The sequence below is a fragment of the Drosophila navojoa genome, chromosome 3 (assembly GCF_054131105.1).
Source record: "Drosophila navojoa isolate 15081-1374.11 chromosome 3, UAZ_NAV_1.0, whole genome shotgun sequence".
Classification (NCBI taxonomy): Eukaryota; Metazoa; Arthropoda; class Insecta; order Diptera; family Drosophilidae; genus Drosophila; species Drosophila navojoa.
In genome coordinates this window covers 22,291,632-22,314,997 of record NC_142891.1, presented here as the reverse complement: position 1 = coordinate 22,314,997, position 23,366 = coordinate 22,291,632, and the positions used below count along the sequence as shown (strand labels likewise).

General features: G+C 35.4%; 1 protein-coding gene across 2 annotated transcripts in view; it reads right to left on the bottom strand.

The window, feature by feature from the left end:
* Positions 1-23,366, bottom strand: part of CadN2 (Cadherin-N2) — a 177,801-nt gene that overhangs the window by 96,836 nt on the left and 57,599 nt on the right. Inside the window, exon 3 of one of the 2 annotated variants that reach the window (XM_089256938.1) lies at positions 18,112-18,847. In XM_089256938.1, coding sequence (XP_089113064.1) covers positions 18,112-18,166 — 55 coding nt within the window. In that variant the 5' untranslated portion in view covers positions 18,167-18,847. The remainder of the gene's footprint in view (positions 1-18,111; positions 18,848-23,366) is intronic. The other variant, XM_089256939.1, reaches the window with a different exon arrangement.

Genomic DNA, 23,366 nt, shown 5'->3' with positions numbered 1-23,366 from the left:
TCATTTCATACCGTCTGCCTGCCTGTCATGAAAGTTTTCTATGCATTTCAACATGCGAAACTGCAAAACATTTTTCCTTTCTTTTCTCTCTCTTCTTTTTTTTATTATTTTTAACTGACAGCCCAACGACCTCCATGTAAATTACACACACACACACATGTGTATATGAATATGTGGTATAGAGTCATGGAAAATATTATCCCAGTGCTCGATATAAGTTCTGATGATGCATCAAGTGGCGTAGCAGTAAAATACAATGTGGGATTAGTAGATATGCAGCTGCAGGTGGATAGATAGGTGGGCAGAAAGGTGGGCAAACAGACAGCAAGCAGAGAGATAGAGAGAGAGAGAGAGAAAGGGAGAGAGCTGAGGCCGAGGTAAATGGTATTTTTAATTTTGATTCTTACAAGCGACTAGTCAAGCAAATATTGAAAGAGACATGTGGATGAGTGAATATAAAAAGAGAGAGCTCCCTTTTATATGTATTATGGAAATTGATTTGCAAATAATGGGATTTAAAGCAGCGTGAGATGATGGAAGTCATAGTAAAGTCTAGACTAAGAGATTGAATATAATACAAATAAATGTGCCAGACAGATAGAAATGTGAATATATGTATATGTATAATATTAAAAATTTATATTATTATTTTTAGAGGATTGATTAAACAATAAATAAATAAATATATAACGAATTCAATAAAAAAAAATAATTATAGCATAATAGATTAATAGAAAGGGCTTGCTCTTTATATATAAGATAGTTTGGATAATTTTTAATTTTTTTAGTATATTTTTTAGTAAGTTTATATATTATAAGTAAAGTATATTTTTTTTTTAATTTTTTACCAAATTTTTAATTCTGGTTTTGTCAATATATGTAAATAATATAAAAACAATAAATAAAATATATTATTTTTTACCAAATTCTTAACTCTGGCTTTGTCAATATATATAAATAATATAAAAACAATAAATAAAATATATTATATAGTTAGGTATGTTTTTTTTTTTTAATTTATTACCAAATTCTTAATTCTGGTTTTGTCAATACATCCTTAAAAACAATAAATAAAATATAAATTAAATTTTCAGTAGAACCCTTGGCAGTTCATATAAAGTCTTTCTTTGTCTATGCAAACCAGCCTATTTAACCGTATTAATGTGAATCTGTTTATCTAATCACGTCTGTAGCTCAGGCTCTGGCTATTCGTATCCATGAATGCCCCTATCTCAGATATTTGCTTTAGCATATACAGATCTACTCTTTTGCAAAACTTAAGAAATAAAGCAAATGAGCATCTTAAACTACGAACTAACCCGATTCCCATTAGACAAACTAAGCGGCGAGTGATGAATTAGCAGAGAGACCTATCTCCTCAGTTACTCTCTCTCCCTCTCTTTCTCTCTTTCACTCTACACTTTCACTCTCTTTTCATCTCACCGAGTTTATATAAATACGCATGTATCACAGCCTTGTTGGTGCCAAGTCTAACCATATAATATTTAGCCTGGCATTATCCTGTCGACTCTCAGCTGTGTGCAGCCATCTTCATTGCCGGCTGTGTCTAATGGTTGGCTGGATTGGAGCTTATGGCATGTTTAATGTGTTTTATGCAGCCAGTAATCGCTGCTGTGGCTGTGCGCTAAGTGATCGGGCTAGCCAGCAAGCGAGCTGAAGCTGTATGTGTCGGACGGCAGGCAGTCAAGAGTGTCCAGTTTGGTGGACAACATGTTGACAACAACAGCGACAACAGCAACAACAACAACAATGGCAACAAACATGTGCAAACACATGCCTGGCACAGGCTGTTGAAATTATACGACTACACAACAAAGTGCAGCACTCGATGCTGCTTCTGCTTCTGCTTCTGCTGCTGCTGTGGTTGTTGTTGTCATCGACCATGTATACATGAAGCTAAAATATCGTTCTGCTCGGCAAGCACTGACATGACAGTAACTTCAGCTGCAGTGCCAACATCAGCAACAGCAGCAACAGCAACATCAGCAGCAACAGCAACAGCAGCAACATTAACAGCAACAACAACCACAAAGCTGCATTCGTGTGTGGGGCAAAAATTGCATTTATGCATGCGACGTGTTTGGTCGCCGGACACGCTGACATTTCCCTAAGGAGAGAAAGAGAGAGATAGAGAGAGAGAGAGCAGAGACATGGGAAGAGCAAGAGAGAGAGAGAGCGAGAGCCTGAGTGTATTGGGTCACATTTGAGGCTTAATGCAGTTCCATTCAGCGAGAAATTTGGCCAGAAACCGGCTGGCCGAAAAGGCTATCACTGTTGCGGCAAGATTAATGAAGATGAATCAAAAGTGCTGCCACTGGGAACTGGCTCGTACAAATATTTGAGCAATGCACACAGCAAGCTGTCTCCAGCATAGACTGGGCTGCATTAAATTATAATAAATTATATAATAAACATAGATTAGCCGGGCATTGCAAGTCAAATCATGAACTCGTTTAGATTTAGTTGTGGCTTAAGAATTTTTAGTAATTATTTTTTAACTTTCATATGAATTCTAAATTATTTTTTTATATAAAATTCAAAAATAAATATATATAATATACAAGATAATATGGCTCTAGATTTTAGAAGTCAAATTTTTAATATTTTTTTTTTATATAAAAAAAAAGAAAAACTATATATTCCAGATTTAACTCAAGAGTAAAAAATTTTCATTAAAAATAATTGAGTTTCAGCGTGCAATTAAGCTACTTTTATTTTTGTTTATGTAACCAAAAAAAATATATATAAATAAATAAAATACCTGGGTAGCTAATATATTGCACTCCGAAAACTAATTTTTTATTTATTGCATTTAATAAATAATAATAAAAAATTATTATTATTTTGTAATTATAGCCAACGAAATGGATATACCGGAAAGTTCAACCTGTACAGCAAATTTGAATTTCCCATTTTCAGCTCCATAAATATTTGCGGCAAACTCTCGTTTTGAGTTAGCCAATAAAAGCGCTCTAACGGTCCAAATTAACCAGGTCGAGAGAGTGAAATTTTGTGTAAACAGCTAATATGCACAACAAAAGCGTCGAGTGAATTTCCGCTCTTGCAGTTTTTGACTGGCGAAAATATTAGCATAAATATTTTGTGAATGCATTTTGATATGCCTGAGCGCAAATGCAGCAAGCACACGCACACACACACACACATACTTGCTTTGTGTGCTGCAACATTTGCATTTCGCCTGGTGCCCATCACATATTTACATGACGCTTGTCCGGGTTATGTTAAAATGTTTTCCAAAAATTATTTTCAAAAATTCTTGACAGCGAAAATCTATGAGATCTTGCATTTCCATAGCTATGTATATGTGGAAGCCATATTTTAGTTCCGCCATTCGACTGTTGAATACCCTGCAGTTGATATTTCTAATTGATTAAATCTGAGATCAAAAGTAGATAGATATATGGATATATGGTAAAAGTTGTTCAAGGGATCTCGAATTAATTTGCAAAATAAATACAAGCAAAATGTATTTATTCAAAAATGTTATGTATGCAAAAATAAAATATAAAAATGTTATCTAGTAATTACTGGATATTTCCTTGAAGAGGCTTAAAGTTGTTTTTAAGGTGTGTTCTATGCATTTTCTATTATTATTATTATTAAATAAATAAGTATAATAAGAAGGCACAATCCTCCCAATAGGCCTCCTCTCAATGCGCTGTTAGTCTTCAAAAAGAGTCTAGTCTATATAAGGTGCAGCCTCAGTATGAAGAGCCACTACTTGATATAGTCGATCTCAGGTGAGGAATAGAGGCTCTCTCCTAGAGAAGCGCTAACGTACATTTGCTTGAGTGTGTGCATGTGTGTGTGAGAGGGCAGACCAGACTTTTTCAGTTTTTGCTTAGTTACTGAAATTCAATCGAATCGATTAGACTCCTGCTCAGAGCGATAGCCATTTGATAAGATATCTTCGGTTGATCTCGCGAAAAGAGATAGATAGATAGATAGATCATTTCATACAATATGTATGCTTAAATGAATATGTTTCCAACTCGAACTCCAACTATAACAGCCAAAGGGTATTTCCCACCCCAACGGATGTTCGCTAATCCTTCAAGCCGCTTGACTAAATCATCAAAGCTCGTTTAAATTGACGTACGCCGCATTTTGAAGGCTTTAAGCGTTGGGGCTTTGCTGTTTGGCTTTTGCAATTGATGTCAACTTTTTCTCTGCTGCCTCATTATGCGAGAAATCGTATAAAATTCGCTATTGTCACGTACCAGCAGCGCTGCCATTTGCTCTGCGCCGCGAGGGCCACGCCAGGTCCTTGGACTTCTTGCCTTGGCTTGCGTTGCGCAGCCTTGACTGGTGGCTAGACTGAAGCTATTTCTCTGAAGTGGCTTCCACTCTTGTTAATTAATTGTCTTGTGTGCGTCGAGTGTTAATCAATGAGAGAATTATGCACAACTATGCACTCGACTGTGCGCTGGGTTCAATGCGCTGTGCAGGGCTTCGCATTACAGTTTGTCTTTTATTTCAATTTAGTGTTGCATAAAGCGCGGCGGCAGTTAAATGGCTTGAAATATAACGTCAGCTATTTGTCAATGTGTGTGTGTGCGAGAGAGAGAGTGCGTGAGTGTGACGGACAGACAAAACGAGACATATAAACAACAATTCATTTGATGTGACGCACAATAACTTGACTCACATCGGCAGCCCTGGCCGGAGGGGACAGACGGGAGACGGCGGCAAGTCGGTAGCCAGTCGGGCTGTCAGGCATTCATGCAATGCACTCACTCATGCAGTTAGTGTGTCACATAGCTGAAATGTGCTGCACATTCCCTCTCTCCCTCTATCACTCGACCGTCTCTGTTCATCATTCATACGCATATGAGTGGCAGTAGGAGAGGGGGCGAAGGGGGCGAGCAATGGCATCTATCTTCATTTCAAGTTGCATTGTCGTGAGTTATTTGTGTGGCCGCCTTTTGTTATTTGCTATTTTGTATTTGGCCCATTGTTTGGAGCACGACTGCATGTGACTCCCCGCCCACCACCGTCCCAGCAAATACCAACCGTTGCAGTTGGCCAGCTTCAAATGCAATTTGAGAGCGAGCGATGGCCACACGACATGCATTAATGCATTGCTGCTGCCGCTGCTCCTGCTCCTGCTGCTGCTCGTTCTCCTGCTCCTGCTCCTGCTCCTGCTCCTGCTGCCGTTACCTGCTGTCGTTGTGGCCATCGATTCTTTTTAGCAGTTGGTCATGTTGTGGCTATGGTAGTCATAATATTGTCCCATCTAACCACACTGCTCCTCCCTCTCCCTCCCCCACCCATACACACACACACACATGCAATTCCCATTCCAATTGTGCACTTGTCATATTCATGAGGGCGTGGCCTTGCACACTGCTGTGATTTTTATAGTGCATTGCAGCTTTGATTTCAGGCGAATCGATATAACAACGTTAATTAACATAACGCAAAGCCGCAACACACAATTAATAAATATTGTTGGCCAAAGGTAACAATTTGCCGCTGCTCATTTGTGTCAATTGCTGTCAGCCAACCAAACACAATGCACAGTTATCTGCCATCACACACGCACACATACGAATGCACAATACTTTAATGCGACAATTTGCAGCTGGTTGCGGGCCGGGCTGCCTGGTAAGCAAATAAAGTGGTAACAGCACAAATGCACCACCCAAACGGCACCACAATCCACAGCTGTGAAACCAAGTCGAGCAAGAGAGAGAGAGAACGAGAGAGAGAAAAAAACGAATGCATGTTGCGTTGCAGAGTTGCAGCCAGCGGAGATGCTCTATAACAAGATGTAAAAAAATTATAAATAATTAATCTAATAAATAAAAATAAATAAATAAGTAAAAAAAAAGAGATAAACAAATAAATATTTAAAAATATTAAATAAATAAACAAAAATATAAAAAATAAATAAATATAAAATAAATAAAAATAAAATAAATAAAAATAAAATAAATAATAAATAGATAGACAAATAAATAAAAATAAAAGAAATAATAAATAGATAGACAAATAAATAAAAATAATTCAAACTAATGATAATTAATTAAATGAGTAAATAAAAAATAATAAAATAAACAAAAAATAAATGAATAAGTAAATAATTAAATAAATATAAAATAAATAAAAAATAAAATATTTAAAAAATAGATAGACAAAAAAATAAAAAATAATTTAATTTAATGATAATTAATTAATTTAATAAATAATAATTATTTATTTATTGTGAAACTTACTTGCGGATATATTAAATCAATAGGAATAAAAGGAGAAATTATCTATCGATATCCAAATAAAAAACATTCTTACTATTCAAGATGAAAAGCAAAGCATAGCAGAGCTTAGGCTGCCCAAATAATTAAAGTGAAACTTGTAAAGCTATTTAAACGTTTGAGCTTCGGAGTTACTCCAATTTAAGTTCAATACATAATACTGTCATATTCGCTCTACATATGTGATTAAAAAAGCATTAAACTGCTGCCTGTTAATATATTTTTTCTTATTTTTTTTAAGATTGCAAAAAGAAAAAGAGCAAAAAAAAAACTAATTACATATAGTTAATAATTTTATACAAGCAATATACTTCGTCTACGTCTAAAATACTTTCTCTTTCTATACTTGCCCTACTCAAATGAGAAGCAACTTAGTGAGTTTACTCCCCTTCAAGCACTGCTCACTTCTTACAGGGTATCAGTGAACATAAGAAGAAAGCAAGCAAACTTGCGAGGCAAATTGCTAACGCTGTCGAATGAAGAGCATGTTGTTGCTGTCTTGGCCGGGGCGGAAACGCAATTGGGTTAGAGAGATTGAAATAGATTTTGTTCCATTCAGATATTGGAACGAGTAAATGATTATACGACTGTCCAAGGAGCCACAGCCGGAGCTGGGCAAGTGAGACAAATGGGAGACTGGCGACAGGCGAGAGTTGTATTTTTTTTTAACAAACTTAGCTTACGAGCTGACTTATTGAACTGATGGTCGATTGTCAAACAGAGCTGGCCAGAGCTGATAGGAAACGTGCAAATGTTTGTCGTATGCCGATTAACTGATAGTTGGACAGCATCAGCAGCAGCAGCAGTTGGTTTTGTTGCCACAGTAAATAGGTAAATTTTATACGGCTGCTTGAGTTCATATTGAGCGTTAAAATTAAATAAATATTTTTGCAGATTCTAGACCCAAATCAAAATGCAGAGCAGCTGTCACAACAACAACAACAACAACAACAGAAACAGCAACAGCAACTGCCACATGGCAACTGTTTGAATCAAAAGTTTTGAATAGACGACATTCTTGTGGCCGTTTAGATAAGCTACCAACTGTTAAGGACTAACAACAAAGCACGTGCCTGCCAAAGGACCACACCTGGCACACACACACACACACACGCACAGAAGGGGAGGGATACTCATGGAGTTGTCCCTGTACGTGTCGCCTGCTGTGCCTCCTTTTGATCTGCCTCAAGTTGTCAGTGAGACACGACTTCCCCTCCAGCAGCGCATTGACTTCGCACCTTTGGCTGGCCCGGATGACCTTTTGTGCTGCGGTGTCTTTCCCTAGATAGTCCTTACTTATTCATGCTTTATTATTTGATTTTTCTTATTCTGTTTTCTTTTATTATTTTTTTATTTTTCACATTTTTCTTTTTTATAAGCCAAGTCTCTACTTCCACTGCTCGCATTGAGCTTGCCGCGCACGCTGCTGCTTTGTTGTTGACCCTCAAGTTATTTAAGCTGCTACTTATTTAATTTTCATGTTAGCTTCCTGCTTCTGCTTCTCCTGCTCATGTTGTTGTTGTTGCTACTGCTGCTGCTGCTGTGAAAATGTGAACAAGCTGGACTTTTGTTTGCTCCTCTCATGCATCTGACTTGCAAAATACCCTGAACGCGGAGCTGTGTTTATTTTGAGAGCTTTTGCACTTTTGCATTGGAGTTAAGTCAGGCAGAGATATAAAACTTCACATATGCAAAACTATGCCAATTAAAGTGATAAGCTAAGCATATGAATGATATCTGTTAGAGCTTTCAAATGCATGAATAAATCAATCACAATTTGACTGTGCTAGAAATGCTTAGCTGATGTTGACTGATGTCAACTATGTCGCTTATTTTTGGAAAATAAATTTCATTTTTATACTCAGCTCAAAATGAAATTTGTTACAAAATTTTTGTTAATTTCTTTGGACATTTAGAAAATTTTGTTGGCTTTAATTTTTATGAAAAATTGCATTTTTGAGCCAATCTCGAAAAGAAATTTACACCAACATTTTTTATTTTATTGTATTTCAATAAATATTTTTTATTTTATTTTATTTTATTTATTTATTTATTTATTTTTTTTTTTTATACCCAGAAATTTTGATTTATTTTGGCTGTAATTTTTATAATCTTTCATAGGTCTCGGCAATTTATATAAAAGAAAAAAAAAAATAGAGCTGAAGAAATATAAGCGAGGCATTCCTTGAAATTGATTTTATATGTATTTAAAACCCATTAAAACCTTTACACGATATCTAAACAATTCTATTATGCACACATTAAATTTGACTTTCATCCCATTAATATCTCTATAAGCCACGTTTTAACTTCGTTACATACATTTGCCCAAAACCAATATATCCCAGCTTACTTTATTCTCAATATACGAAAAATAAAACGTAAATGAGTTGTTTGGTTTAGCTTTTTCTTTTTTTACAAGTTGATATGAAGGGAAACAAAGTTTGCTTAGTTCTAGACATAACAGCAACATTGCTGCTCCTCTTGCTATGGGGTTCAGCAATTGTTGCTGTTGCTGTTGCTGTTGCTGTTGCTGCTGGCAGCTTCCTTTGACACGAGTCGTGGCTTTTGTAAGTTACGTTCAATTTAGTGGCTTGGCTTGGCCATCCTGGGGTCGTCGTCGCCCAGCTCGTGTTCATTTCGTTTGCATAATTGAGTAAAATGCTGTGGCCAACAGCTTGTTGATTAACTACCAAACAGCCACGCCCTTCGCCCCAAATAACAGTAACCACAGCTTGTGCATTATTGCTTATGAAATGTTGAACAAAAACTTGAATAGTTTGCAGTACACAAAATATTTTTAATGGGTGAAACTTAGGGCAACTTTTGCGGATTTTGACAATTTATTCATTTCTAAGAATTATTTTAAAAATGTTTTGATTTTTAAGCTGTTTTATATAAAACTAAATAGTATGATAACTAAATATATATATATATTTTATTTTATATTTTTTTTTTTTTTCGTTTTATAATTTGTTTTAGTATATTTCTGTTGTATAGTATACAAATATTTGTATAAGAAAATAATAAGTGAACTTGTTACGCTCCGTGTCTTTAAAAAATCATGCTACAATCCATTTGCCCCCAAACCCTTTGGCGAGAAGGCTCAACAAAGAAGCCAGGAAAAGAAGACTGAGGAAGTGCCATCCACAGGACCTCCCTGCGAGGTTCCTATAGAATAATGTTTTATAAAAAATTGAATGTGATTTAATTAACTTATGGTTACTGTTATTTATGTTAATTGTTGTTGTTGATGTTTATGTAAATTGTTATTGTAAATTCTGTAGTGTCCTACTGTAAATAATCGTGCCTTTATGTCCAACTCGTTAAGCTGCCAACTAGGTAGTAGAAAGCCTGTTTAAATAAAATAATACATATTTAAAAAAAAAAAAAAAAAAAAAAAAAAAAAATACATTTGCCAGTTAGACTAACTTCAAGAAAATCATAGCATACTTTTCAGCGCGCTAAGATATTTGCTTGAAAATGTAAATTATTGAAGAGCTCTAGTTTCACTCTTCTGCTTCCGATTTATAAAACAATTTCGAGTAGAAACAAAAAAAAAATTCGCTTTTTATGCTAGAGCTACTCATTCACTCAGCTATTGGTTCGTAATGCGATTAAAAATAGGTAACGCAACAACAGATGCAAAGCGCTTTTAGTGATTCGCTAGAGAGAGAGAGAGAGAGAGAGAGAGATCTTTGGAGAGCCGCGAAAAGTCAACAAACTTGAGATAAACTCCAAGCTGTTGCGATTGCTTTAGTGGAACAAGCTAAGCCGCGCACTCTGTGGGAGACAAAGGGCAAGGCAGCGATGGGGGGCTGGGGAGGGGCTGGGGTCTGTGCAGGTAAGCCGGTTATAAAGCACTTTAATTAACTTGCAGACGCACAGCATTCAGCAAAAGTTTCAGACATCAACTTTGAACCGCAAAGTAGTTTATATTGCAAGGATTGCGGTTTGCTGCCAAGCAATGGAATGCAGCAGGAGAAGCAGCAGCAGCAGCTGTTGCCGAGGCGCATTATATGGCCAATAAGGATACACAGGTATGTGTAGCAAGCGCCCATATCTTTGGCCTGATGCTGCGGTGTCCATAAAATACACACACACACACACGCACACACACGTGCACAGCAAACGAAGCAGAGCAAAGTGGAAGCTCTGTAAGTGGCTCTGCGGCAGCCCTGCTCCTGCCTCAGCTCAGCTCAGCTCGTTCTGTGTAATTAATTTCTTGGAAAAATATTTTTGGGCATTGGCATTGCGCACATTTGCGGTTTTTGGCATTATCCTCGCATTGTCCCTGGCTGCGGCAGCAATTTGAGTTATGCACGCGGTTAATTTGGCTTTCGACTTTGCACATTTGCTGCCGCCATTCGGTGTGATTAAAACGCAGTTTAATTAAGTTTCTGCTTAAAATACCATTTGACAGCTAGAGCCCAGGCGCAGCAGCTGTGACGCGATTTAGTTTTGAGACAGATCGAAAAATGAAATGAGGCACGTGACAGAGCCACTAGAAGGCATGCAAACAAGTTTCCCTTTTTTTCCACTAAACTTAAATAAAGCAAACAAATTTATGTGCCACAGCCACTGAGCAGGAAAGATAGAGAGCGCGAGAGCGAGAGAGCGCGAGAGCGAGAGAGAGCGAGGAGCCAATGCTTTGGGCGAACAATTTGATTTTCTCCTCTTTTGGTTTGGTTTATCAGCGCCCAAAGCATAATTTATTGGCAAACCAACATTCATCAGCCAGAGCAACTCATCAGACTGTAATAATTTGCTATCAGAGTGTCACCAATAAGCCCAAGGGAGACGCTACGGATCCCGGACTCGTGCTCAACTACTTACATGCTGTTACTGGAGTCAACGTGAAATTGAATAGAGGCAGAAAACGGCCTACGCCCACAAAATACACAAATGAACCACAACAAGCAAAATGAGGCAAAAGATAGAGACAGAGAGAGGGGGGCGGGGAGAGGGAGCGAGTGTGTTAAGGCGAAAGGAAGTGCAATGGCAACGTAATGTCAAGTGTGCGGAAGCATAAAACAAACTTCAAACGGGTTAGCTGCCAAGTAACCTCTTCCTCTCACTTTCTCTGACTGACTCTCACTCTTTCTCTCTCTACCGCTCTCTTTTTGGTGTATTTGTCTATGCCAAGCGTCAACATTTACTTGGTGGCAACAGAAATTGTATCTGTGGTCATTTCGCCACCCACACGCGTTACACTGCCTGCAAACAAAGGCCGCAATAAAAATAAATTTGCACAAACTGCTTGCGAGAGAAAACGAGCTTAGCTGACACTTGCTGAAATGTGAAAGTTAATCGTGAGATTAATCCCGAATGCGGCTATTGGTAAAATGAGGAGATCTCCAACAAAACAGATCTACATATGTTAAGTAGAAATTAAATTAACACAAGTTTATGAATTATATAATTAGAGCATAAGTTTATTCAACCGCTTTTTAAGTTATGTTTGCAACACTTGAAATTTATTTTCTATTTTGGAGTATTTGTTAAATTTGCTTATATGAAATTCTATGAATTCATATGAATGAATATGAGTTCCTTCTCATTATTATTTATTTTTATTTATTTATTTTTTTTTGCTTTATAAGCTTAACACTATTTTAAGTCGATAATCAGCTGTTAAGCCTTTCAGTTTTACAAAATATGTTATTCCTTTTATTAAAAAATAATAGCCAAATTAATATCTGTGAGCATAAATAACTGTGTGATCTTGTTATTATTATTATTATTATTATTTTTTTTTTTATTGGAAACTTCTTTGTGTTTAGAAAGCATACAAATTGTACCAAAAAATCAAATCAAGATAATTTTAATTTTTAGATTGTATTTAATGTTTAATACTACATTTTTTGAATTCAATTTTGAATGTAATAATTACATTCGAATTATACTTTGATAAAGAGTTAAAAAATATATTATGTACAAAATGCTCTACTGTTAAATATTAGAATTCAATACTTGACGTAAGAAATAATTAATAAGTAAATAAACGAAATAAATTTAAAAAAAAAAAAAATTATTTTATATTATATTATATTATATTATTATATATTATAAAGCCCTTGCATTTTAGTCCGACATATATAAAGTTTTCTACTAACAGTCATACTGTTTATGTTGCCTTCAGACTCGAATTCAAACAAGCTAATCAGTCCAAAGCGTAAACTTGTATATCTAATTTTTCTCTCAATGTATTTTATTTTGCATGCGTCTGACCTCAAAGCCACAAGTGTTGTTCACACTCTCGAGCAATACGCATCCGGTTTTCTTTTTTTTATTTCTATTTGTTGTTTTCGGCTAATATTTTTTGCAAGTCTATACATATATAACCATAAATGCGACATACATACATACATATAAATTTATGTATATACATATAAGTTTATACATACACACATCAGGCAGAGTGTTGTAGATTCTTCATTTCAGATGCGAGCGCTAAGTTGCCTCCACTCATCCGCTCATCCCTCTAACTCTTTGGGTCTGTTTTTACATGGCAAATGAAGCCACAATAATAAAAGCTGAGACCCGAGTGTGTGTGTGTGTCTCTGTGTGTATGTGTGGTGGACTGTTGCTGTCCCCAACTAGAGAAATTATAGTTTTTTAGCCAACATTAAGCCCCTTTGGCTTCTTCCGCCAACCACTCGGCTGCTGCTGTTATCGTTGTCTTGTTAACAGGCTGTGGGCTCAGTCGGTCAGCTGCTGCATAGGGGTTGGTCCAGAGGAGTGGGAGGGTCGTTCAGTCGCTGGTTATCCGGTTTGTTTGTCACTCTGTCCATTTTGTAATTTGCCTATATTATGCTGCACCACAACAGTGAAATTCATCATGATTATGGACAGCATTTGCGGTTCACAAAATGAAGCATTTTTATACTAGTGGAATAAATTTCTAAATAGTTGTAAATGCAAATCGACTGAAAGCCACAAAACTATACCAATTAGATTTAATAATGTTGTACAAAACATTATTCATGAATCGACAACGAAATTTATTTTCTATGGCTTATTATTTACTTTTTATGTCTGCCTACTTTTAAGAGTTTATAGACAGAGACAATTTAAGAGTCGCTCTTAAAATGCTGTATAACAGTTTTGCTCTTATTATGTTTTATATTTATGGCAAATGTCAAAAGCTTAACTATTTTGTAACTATTTTGTGTTTGCCAAGGTGAAGCTAAAGTAAAAGCTTGAGACTTATTCGATCTAAAACAGAGAACTCGGTATTCGGAGTAATGTCTGTAAAGCTTTTCAAGATACTGGTATAAAAATCCCACTATACGCTGATATCCCATTCTCAATAGATTCTGGGAAATTGCTTAGCAATTTAAACTGCTTTGTATGTAAGTTTAAATGGGCAAATCGTGAGCATAAATTCGTCCTTTAAGGTCTATGGTACAAAGTAGTTCAGTTTTTCAGAGTCTTCTACTTCTATTGGCAGCAGTAAATATTTTGCAAATGCTCTCATATTACCCTCATAGTCTAATGTGTATCGTATATAAGTTGGGTCCTCTTCACTTTAGCAGAGCCTTCTACTTCTTTATACTTTACATGTTTCCTCGTAGTCGTATAAATATACAGTATAAGTCAACTCTTACACTCTTTCAAAGAGTCTCCTATTTCGACTGTAGTTGAATACGTGAAGTATTTCCCAAAAGTTGTCATATTTCCTCTCCTACTGTATAAGTTATGTTTATCAAACATTCCATGAGTTTTTATATTTCCCTGAATTCTTATACTTGTTATGTATATATAAGCTATTTGAGAATTCACCTATTTATATGGGTCTTTATCTTATACGCTCAAAGCTCTCGTGTCTGAAGTCTTACAATTCCCAGCTGTCTTAGCAGTTTCAGCTTGTCTTATATTTTATACCTTTTATAAAATTCTTACATTTTATACGTTGTGCAAAAGCTTGCATTGACTCGCATACTTATACAATATACTTACTATCAGTGAAACATTTATAATATACTACAATTTTATTTTATAGCAAAAGCTTTGCTTACAGTCTTCTACAGGAGCAGCAAAGCACAGAGCTTTTCGTGAGTATATGAAAATACATTTCGTTAAGTTAACAGTTGAGCTTTCTGTGTAGAGTTGGCTGTTGTTGAATTCGTGTATAAGACAATATATAAGTCTTTAAAATCTAAACGGCAATAGCTCATGAAATTATGTCAAGTATTCTAATATTAAATTTATGAAATATTCACTTTAACTATTGACAAAAGAATGCTCTAAAACTCAAAAATTTTCAGCAAACTCTAAACTTTTGGCAACTTTTGAACTATTTTAAGTAACATTCTCGCCTTTCGTTGGCTGCAAACAAGTCCAAAACATTCGCATTGCTTCTGTAGAGTGTCAAACGCACTATATACACACACATATACATATATAAGCCGTTGTGCACTTGGCCATTTACACTCATTTTGTTTAGCATAACTGAGCAGGTCTATATACTATGCTTTGGTCTGGCAGTTGCAAAAACTCAGTCAAAGTTTAATTGTTTGAGTTTTTTTTTATTTTTTAGTTGTATTTATTTTTTTGTTCCGTCTGACTTTTGCTTTGGCTTTTGTTAAGACCAAAACACTCGCCTATGGGCAAAAGTGCAGTTATGTACATACTTGTATGCGACTGCTGTGCCAGGCACTCATTAAGCGCGAGAGCAGTTCAAGTCTGCAAAAGTTCCCTCACTCTTTCCCTCTCTCTCTCTTTCTGTCTGTCTGTCTCTTTCTCTTTAGCGGCTAGCCACTAAGCCCGAGACTTAAGTGCAGTTGGCTTTTCTTTTTTGCATGGCGTCTGTGCTGCAAGCATAATTATTCAGTGTTGGCTAATGCCGGAAAAAATGTAGCAGAGCTGAGCTCGAGCATGAGCCGTGCCGTGGCCAGAGAATGCAAATTTCTGCGTAATTTACTGCTGCTGCAGGTATTTCTCCATGGCACAGGACATGTGTGCCATTTATAAAAACTTATCGATGTCATCAATCAACTGAGATTGTCTCTGTGTATGTGTGTGTGCGGCTGTGACATGCTTGACCTCAGCTCCACAGTTGCAAAGGACTTCAAATACTAGAGAACTTTATTAAGTGCACAGCATCTCCTGCCAGGATGTCTTTTCACAAACTTTTTGCGCCACAAGGAAAAAAAATCGAAATAAGATAGAAATAAAGGAAGCAAAGACACACACACATACACTGCAGTAGCTGCACAGGACATGCAATCGTAATTGAAATTGAGCTTAAATGCAATCGAATTGAAAGCTTTTCCAGTGCCTGTTATCAATATGTTTCCAATTGACTTTTGTTAATATCAAGCAGCAAATTTCCAGTGTTATCGGAGAGCCAAACGCTACTCGTTCAAACTCATTGAAAAACTATATTTTAAGTGTTTTAGCGACAGTAAAAAAATAAAATAAAATAAAATAAAAACTGAAATGCGCGCTTATCACTATTGCATGAGGGCAAGGTACTTGAGTGTATCGAATTTAGAGCAACGTGAATGGATTTTATTGAAATTTGATTTTGCAGTGTAGTTGTTTAGATGGTACTGAATGAATATTAAAGGGCGTAGAGTTTTTGATAGCATTTTCTATTTAGTTAATTTACACTATGCCGTTCATTTATGCTTTATCCTCTCTTATTGAGGCTCTCTGAATAGTCTAGTTTGTGAAGCCTGAGAAGAATTGCTTAACTGAGCAACACTTGGTAGAGGCTTCTGAGTGTGGGTGTGTGTGTGTGTGAGTATTAGTGTAAGTGTGTCGGTATTGATAGTAGATTGATAAATTTAACTATGAGGTTTAATCTGGGATCAGTCTTAAGGAAGAGCTCTTGGGAAGAAGTTTTGAGAGGTGTGCCCAAGGCAAGGGCTAGCCTAGGATAGAAACATAGTGTATTTTATTTTATATAGGACAGAATCCTGTTCAATATTTACTTAGTCAAATAAAATAAAATAATACATGAAATAAAAAAATTAAATAAACATAAAAATTTATTATTTATTTATTAATGTTTTCAAGTTCAGAATTTGAAACTTCAATTATTTTGATGCATTTTATGCATAATAAAATCATAGGTAAAAAAAAAAAAAAAAAAAAAAAAAAAACAAATTTGATTCCAAGTCTGCAACAAAATTAACTTATATTCCACTCTTCAACTTCAACTTTTGCTACATATATACATATTTTTTTGGTTCCTGCATTTATAGTTATATTTCTGTGGCGTTTTCACAGCATATGCTGCGAATGGCGTTAGTTTTAATGCAATTAATTTTCGCTAGCAACGCTTGAAAATTGCGTTTCAGCAGAAGTTGAGCTTTATAAAGTCGGCATTATAACTTTAAAACAAATTAACTAAGCGGCCACAACTTGCAGCTTGTGCGGCTTCCATAATTAAACACCTCAAAGAGGAAAAGGATGCCCCTCCTAGGCAGAGGCAGAAGCAGAGGCTCCCGAGGCGCACTCGACACTTTACACTCGACGCAAGGAACGCAACTGAAACTTGCTCGAGTCGAGCCGTGGCTGGTAACAAGTAGGCTAAAGTACAAGTACTATTTAAAACAACAGCGAAAAAATAATTTAAGAATAAAATATGCTGAATTCTCTAGGCAGCAACAGCAGCAACAGCAGCTGGAGCTGGCAGCAGCAGGAGCGGAAGTCAAGCTGCCTGGAGGCCAAGTTAAATATGAAGAGCGCAAAAGGATGCTACGGAGAGATAGGTTGAAAGCAACACGCAACCCTTTTCTCAAAGTTGTCCTTGCTTTATTTTTATTTTATTCAACTGGCTTTTCATACCCTGCAGATTGGCTTAAAAAGTGCGTTGCAGAGAATGTCAGTGATTGAGAGAATATCCTAGTGAGACGGATATGAAAATGTTGATAAAGCCTGAATTTACGGCTGAATTTGGCTAAAATAATTAACAAAAATATAAACGGATTGTAAATTTGAAAAAATAATTAAATCAAGTCTAACTAAACTAAGTCTAACTCTCTGTACTAAGACTTTGTCTAACTAAACTAAGTCTAACTCTCTGTACTTTCTGCAATTTATGGCATGTTGCCTAAGCTTCTCATATTTATTTATTTATTATATATTTCTCATATTATTATATATATATATTGATTGAATATTATAATCATTTCTTTAAGAGGCTTTTATTTAAGATCTATCAAGCCAACTGAAGAGTGCGTCTGTATATCGATAAAATATTTTTAAACATTTAATTAAGTTGTATATCCTCCAGTTAATATCTATCTTGAGTCAAATAATATATATAATATATTTTTAAATTTAGAATTTTTAAAAATATCTTTTATATATTATTTGACCCAAGATAGAAATTAACTGGAGGATATACAACTTAATTAAATGTTTAAAAATATTTTATCGATATACAGACGCACTCTTCAGTTGAAAATTCTAAATTTAAAAATATATATAAAATATATATAAAATATATAGAATTATATATAATATATTTTTTAAATTATATAATAAAATTGCTTTGTTTTAATTTCAATCAAAGATTTCTTGGCTAGGGTATCAAGTCTTTCACAACCCAAAACCATTTTCATTTTTAAACTTTTTTCTTTTTTTTGTATTTTTTTTTTTCTATTTCCTTTTTTTTTTTGTTAACGAATGCAGCGCATTGAAAGTTGAAAATTAGCATTCTTATTTGGTGCCTTGGGACATTGTTGACAAAACTGAGCCAACTTCTGGCTAACTGGCTAACTGTCCAACTGAACTGGTGACTGGGTCAAGATTTCCCTTTCATTGGAGCGTAAAAAAAAGTCGGAGAATTGCCACTTACCAATTAACAAAAGTTTCCAAATATGCATTTGTATGTCGAATGCTGTTGAGTCCATTCAAATTAGAAGCAGACAATTTTGAAGCTTTGCTTCAGCTGCCACGCCTCCTCCAGCTGCTACTCCTTAAGTTGGTCTTCCTCTCTCTCTCTCACTCTCGCGCTCCCTCTCAGTTCGAGTGTTGCTGTTTGTGCGTGTTTTTGGCTGGTTTTTGTTTTTGTTTGTTTCTTATGCCCTGCACAAATGTTGATGCCAATGGATTTGTTCAGCTAGTTGGGGCCAGGGCGTTGGCAGCAGCATTTTGTCCAAAAAGTTTTTGGCTTTAATTGTTGCATTCGCTTCAGACGGCAATGCCAACAGCTACAGCAACAGCAACACTAACAATGAGAGCTGTGGCAATTAAACTTCCAGTTCGTTGGCTAGTTGACTGCTTGCCTCGGCTGGCAATCGTGCAGCAAATTACTGACCCCGTTTAGATGTGACTATCTTCGTTATTTTTCGTCTGTCTCATTCACCCACACTTTCTCTCTTCCTCACACTTTTTTTTTTTTTGCAATTTTATGCAATTTTCTGTGGCAATTTTATGTTGCAATCAAAGTGGCTTCTTTTATCTGCTGTGGCTTTAATTTCTCGAATTTCTTTCAATATTCCTTTATTTTTTATCTCTTTGGTTTGCCTCTAATGTCTGCAGCTAATGGGATTGTAGTGGGTACGATCGTGCCAATCTAACTTATTGAGGAGCTGCAATGAGATGGTGAAAAATTAGACATTAGTATTTGATAGTGTTTGGTATAAATATTACAACTGAAAAATCGTATAGACTAACTATTTATGAATATTTGACTGTATTATTTAACGAGAGTTAAAGTTCTCTGCAAGGTTATACTTTTTAAATGCATAATATAATAATATTTAATAATTAGTAAGAGAGCTTAATTTGTCTGCCCGCTTCCACATACACAATCAATCAGAAAAAATCCCAAATTTTCGCATATTATCATGAATCATAGGAGAAGAACATTTCGGCAGAAACGAGCACAGCATACAAGACTTGTTAATCAAGTCCAATACAGACATAATCAAAGTCAGATCAAGCAATTAATATAATGAACATATATCTCGCCGTCAATGTTCTCAAGTTGCCCACAAATTAAAATGAAAGAAAACTCTCGATAATTTGCCAAAATAAAATAAAAAATATAAACAAAGATTTTAATAACAAAAAAAAATAATATAAACAAATATTACTTGCATCAAAAATAAAATACAAATTATCCGATAATGCTTACACTATAAAATAAAATGTTATGAAATAAAATATTTATCTAAACTGTATATAACTAATTATCAAATTTTTATATATTTTTTGATAAGTAACGTATACACATTTTTATTTGTATATTTTATTTTATTTATTTTGTACATCAACATATTTGTTTTTAGTCCAATGAACCCGCATTCATTTCCATAACATTTCACAAATATCTCTGTATTTATTCAAGCATTTTAAGTGCTCACAATCGATAGCTATTGACCATATCAACTCAGAGCAGCTCAGTCGCTTGACAGCTTCATCCCGAAACTTGCATTAAATCAACAAAATAACATTTATAGCTTTTAAAGTATATATCATACTTTAAGTCCTTGCAGCGACTCATTTTTTACATCATTTAAATGCTCAATAAAAATTTGAGTTGCTATAAAAAAAAAAAAAAATACAAAATGCAATAAAAAAAGAAGTAAATGCGACATGTCGAAGCTTAAATACTCTTGTAGACAGATGTTATGGAAATGGATTTATTTCAGACACTTGCTTGAGCAACAGATGTGCGAAATAAATATATTGTGAATATTATGCATCTTTGAATTTATGGAAACATCTTTTAAAGTTATGTGTTGTTGGTAAACTATGCAGCTCTGAAGGCTTCGAGAATCATTTGTGGATGCAATGAAATTATATCAAATGATATGTTACTGTAAGGCTTTTAAAGGAAAATATCCCTTCAAATGATTTCCCAAGTTCAAATAAAATATAGCTGCAACAGCTTCATCAAACCATAGAGCCTTCCATAGTGCATGGCACACATAATACGAGTGATTTAATTTATGGCACTTTGTTATTATTTATGCGTGTCTATTGGTTAATTATGCGTGCACCGCACACAAAGGCTGCTCTGACGCACTGGATGATTGTGATCCAGAATGACCTATCAAATATTGTCACAATAAATATTGCTGCAGAGCGAAAATAATTAATGTAAATTTTTTCATGCTCACCACCAGGCGACAGCAACAACAACAACAACAACCAGCGGCGTCAAACTGAAATATTAAGTTCGATAAATACCAAAAGAAATATTTAACAAAAATAATAATAGTAAAAAAGCTGTCGAACAAATTTGCGCACATTTTTCTGCAATTAAAAATGAAAAACAAAAACAAAAACAAAGTAAAAAATTAATAACTGTGTAAGCAAAATATTTCATAATTAAATAAGTCATTCGCATAGCTGGTTAAAGTCAAAGCGAAAATGAAATTCAGTTTACTGGCAAAAAACACCGAGAGAGAGAGTGTTAAGCTCTCGCCTTAGCATAAAATTGCAAATATTATAACGAAGCCGCTCGAGTGGAGCGACTAGGCTGACAATCAGCAAATTCCTGAAATTCACAATTGAAATATCGAAAGAAAAAATATGCTAGGAATTGCGATTAAATTGTCAAAAGGTTGCTCGGCCTACCTCGCTTTAAGGCTTAAACCCGAAGCAACCGTCAATTTCGATCGGCTGGCGGTGGGAACTGGCATTGGTATGCAGCCATTTTGCTTTTGTAAAATCCGGAACATTACAATGTGGAATCTCATCTCATCTCAACTCAACTCATCTCGTCTCGTCTCGTCTGCACTAGTCTCGTCTTGTGTCGCCTTGTCCCGGCGCAAATGCCGAGCCGTCGCTTTTGTGCACTGAATTACTTTTCTTGACGTTTTGTTTGCTAACAACCGCAAAAGACAATGGCGTACTCAGTGTATGTATGTCTGAGTAAAGAAAATTACGCAATGCACACACACACTTACTCAGACACACACACACACACACATAGACAGTCCCATGTCACTCGGCTGCTATTTAATTTATGAAGTAGAGCGCGTAAAAATTGTGCATTGTGGCAAAAGTTGCAGCGTTGCCCAACACTGGTAAAACGCCAAGCAGCGAGGGCAAGTCGTTTCCTAAAAGGGGGCCAGCCCGTAGACCAAAGGGGCGTGTGGCATTTTAGTGGGAATGGTTATCATATACTTAATGCATTTTTGTTTCTGCCCAACAAAGGACAGTTTAGAAATCAGTCAGACGGCAGCGACCTTTGCATTGTAGTCGCCTCTATTCGGTAAATGTAAGCCCCATAAGCTAAGTACGTGCACATACATACATATATACATTATGTTATATACGCAACTAGTTGGCAATGAATAAAAACTATGACTTTAATATTTTAGCAATGAAACAAAACGGGGGAAAAAAAATACATTTAAGTGGCTTAGAAACCAGAAAGTTTTGCCAGCCAACAACTGAAATGGGATTTTGGCTTTTTATTTTGAGAGCATTATTAGACTAATGTAAAAACATGAAAAAAAAAGAAATACAGGATATTCCCATATATTTTTTATAAATTTCCATTCATATTCGTAAGCCGAAAAGAGCTACAAATAAAGCAAGCAATTTATATTTAAGGATTATTCCATTATCGACTCGACTAGACTAGAACATATTTTAAAATTTAATAAAAATCTGTTCACATTCATATTTAAATTTTCCGTTGACTGTTTTATTAAGATTATTCATATATATTTTATTTATTTTGCCTATTCGAAAATGTGTTTCAAAGATTCTTCATTAAATTTTTAGCGGAAAACAATTCACTAATAATAACTGTTAGCCCCGATCCCCTGTGACATTTTGTTGCTCTCGAAGCTGAAAAGACTCACAAAATGGACAATGTTGAGCCATGATTGAGCAGGCTGGGCTGAACAATAATAGAAAAAGTTATTTTTTGGAGTGCTTCAAGAATTGGAACAAATGTTTCAAGTGCCATTCATCTGATGGAGATTACGTTGAGGGTAAAAATATATATATTTTTATATATAAAAATCTAAAGCATTTTACTTTTACTTTAATTATAAACAATCTCATCAAGATAGCGATCAGGTTCTGCATTAATGCTAAGCGATAGAGTCCCAACTTTTTTTTCTATTTATCTTTGATTTATTTTTCTTAAAATAATGTACTACTAATATTTCGACAGAATTGAAAAAAGAAAAAAAATATATTTATACATATATATATATATTTGTTTAAAAAACTTACTAAATTCTTTTTTCAAAAAGCATCATTAGCTGAATAATATAAACAAAAATCTTAAGATATTTCTGAAGAATTTTGTTACACCAGTTTTTTTTCTTCTTTTTCTTATTTTTGAACTCATTTTTAGCATATACGCAAGTTTTCTTTTGGGGTTCTGGCTAACCATAGATTTATTGAATATTATTTACTCATTGCTATCAATAAAACTCAGGTATATTTATTTGAAACCCAGTTTCTTGCACGTCTCTTTCCATCTAAGCCATTTATCGGGCCACCTGCATAAGTTCACTCGCAATGACCTCACACATTTCATGCATTAAATTCCTCTGCTATATAACACCAATTATGCAAAAAGTTTTCAGTACACACACACACACACACATGCACACATACACAGAGAGTTCTACAGCAAAGTTTTTGCTCAACTACTGACGACATTCTTTTTTTTTCTTATTGCAGCAGATGTGTGCTGGGGCGCACGAGAGCGTGGGCGTGGCGTGAGCGTGGGTTAAACCTTCTCTATAAATCAAAAGTTATTAAACGCGCAACGTGCTTCCTGTCATACTCGATTTCACCCTCTGCCCGTTTAGCTGCTATCATCATCGCAAGAGTATTTTGTCTGCCCGTTCCAACTACCCCCCGCCCCGCCTCCACAGTCTGCCTCCCACTCCATTCACCCATTGGCTGCTGCCAAATTAGTTTGACCGAAATTTACGCTTCGTTTCAGCACATTAAACGCTTTCTCATCTATCGACAGCGAGAGAGAGAGAGAGAGAGCGAGCAAAAAAAAAAAAAAAAATTGAGAGAATTAGCATTTGTCTGAGGCGATGGCTGCGGCTTCGGCTGCGGCTGAGTGGGGTAAAATTAAATGCAGGAATTATTAACTGGCGCCATCTAGCGCTCGCTTTC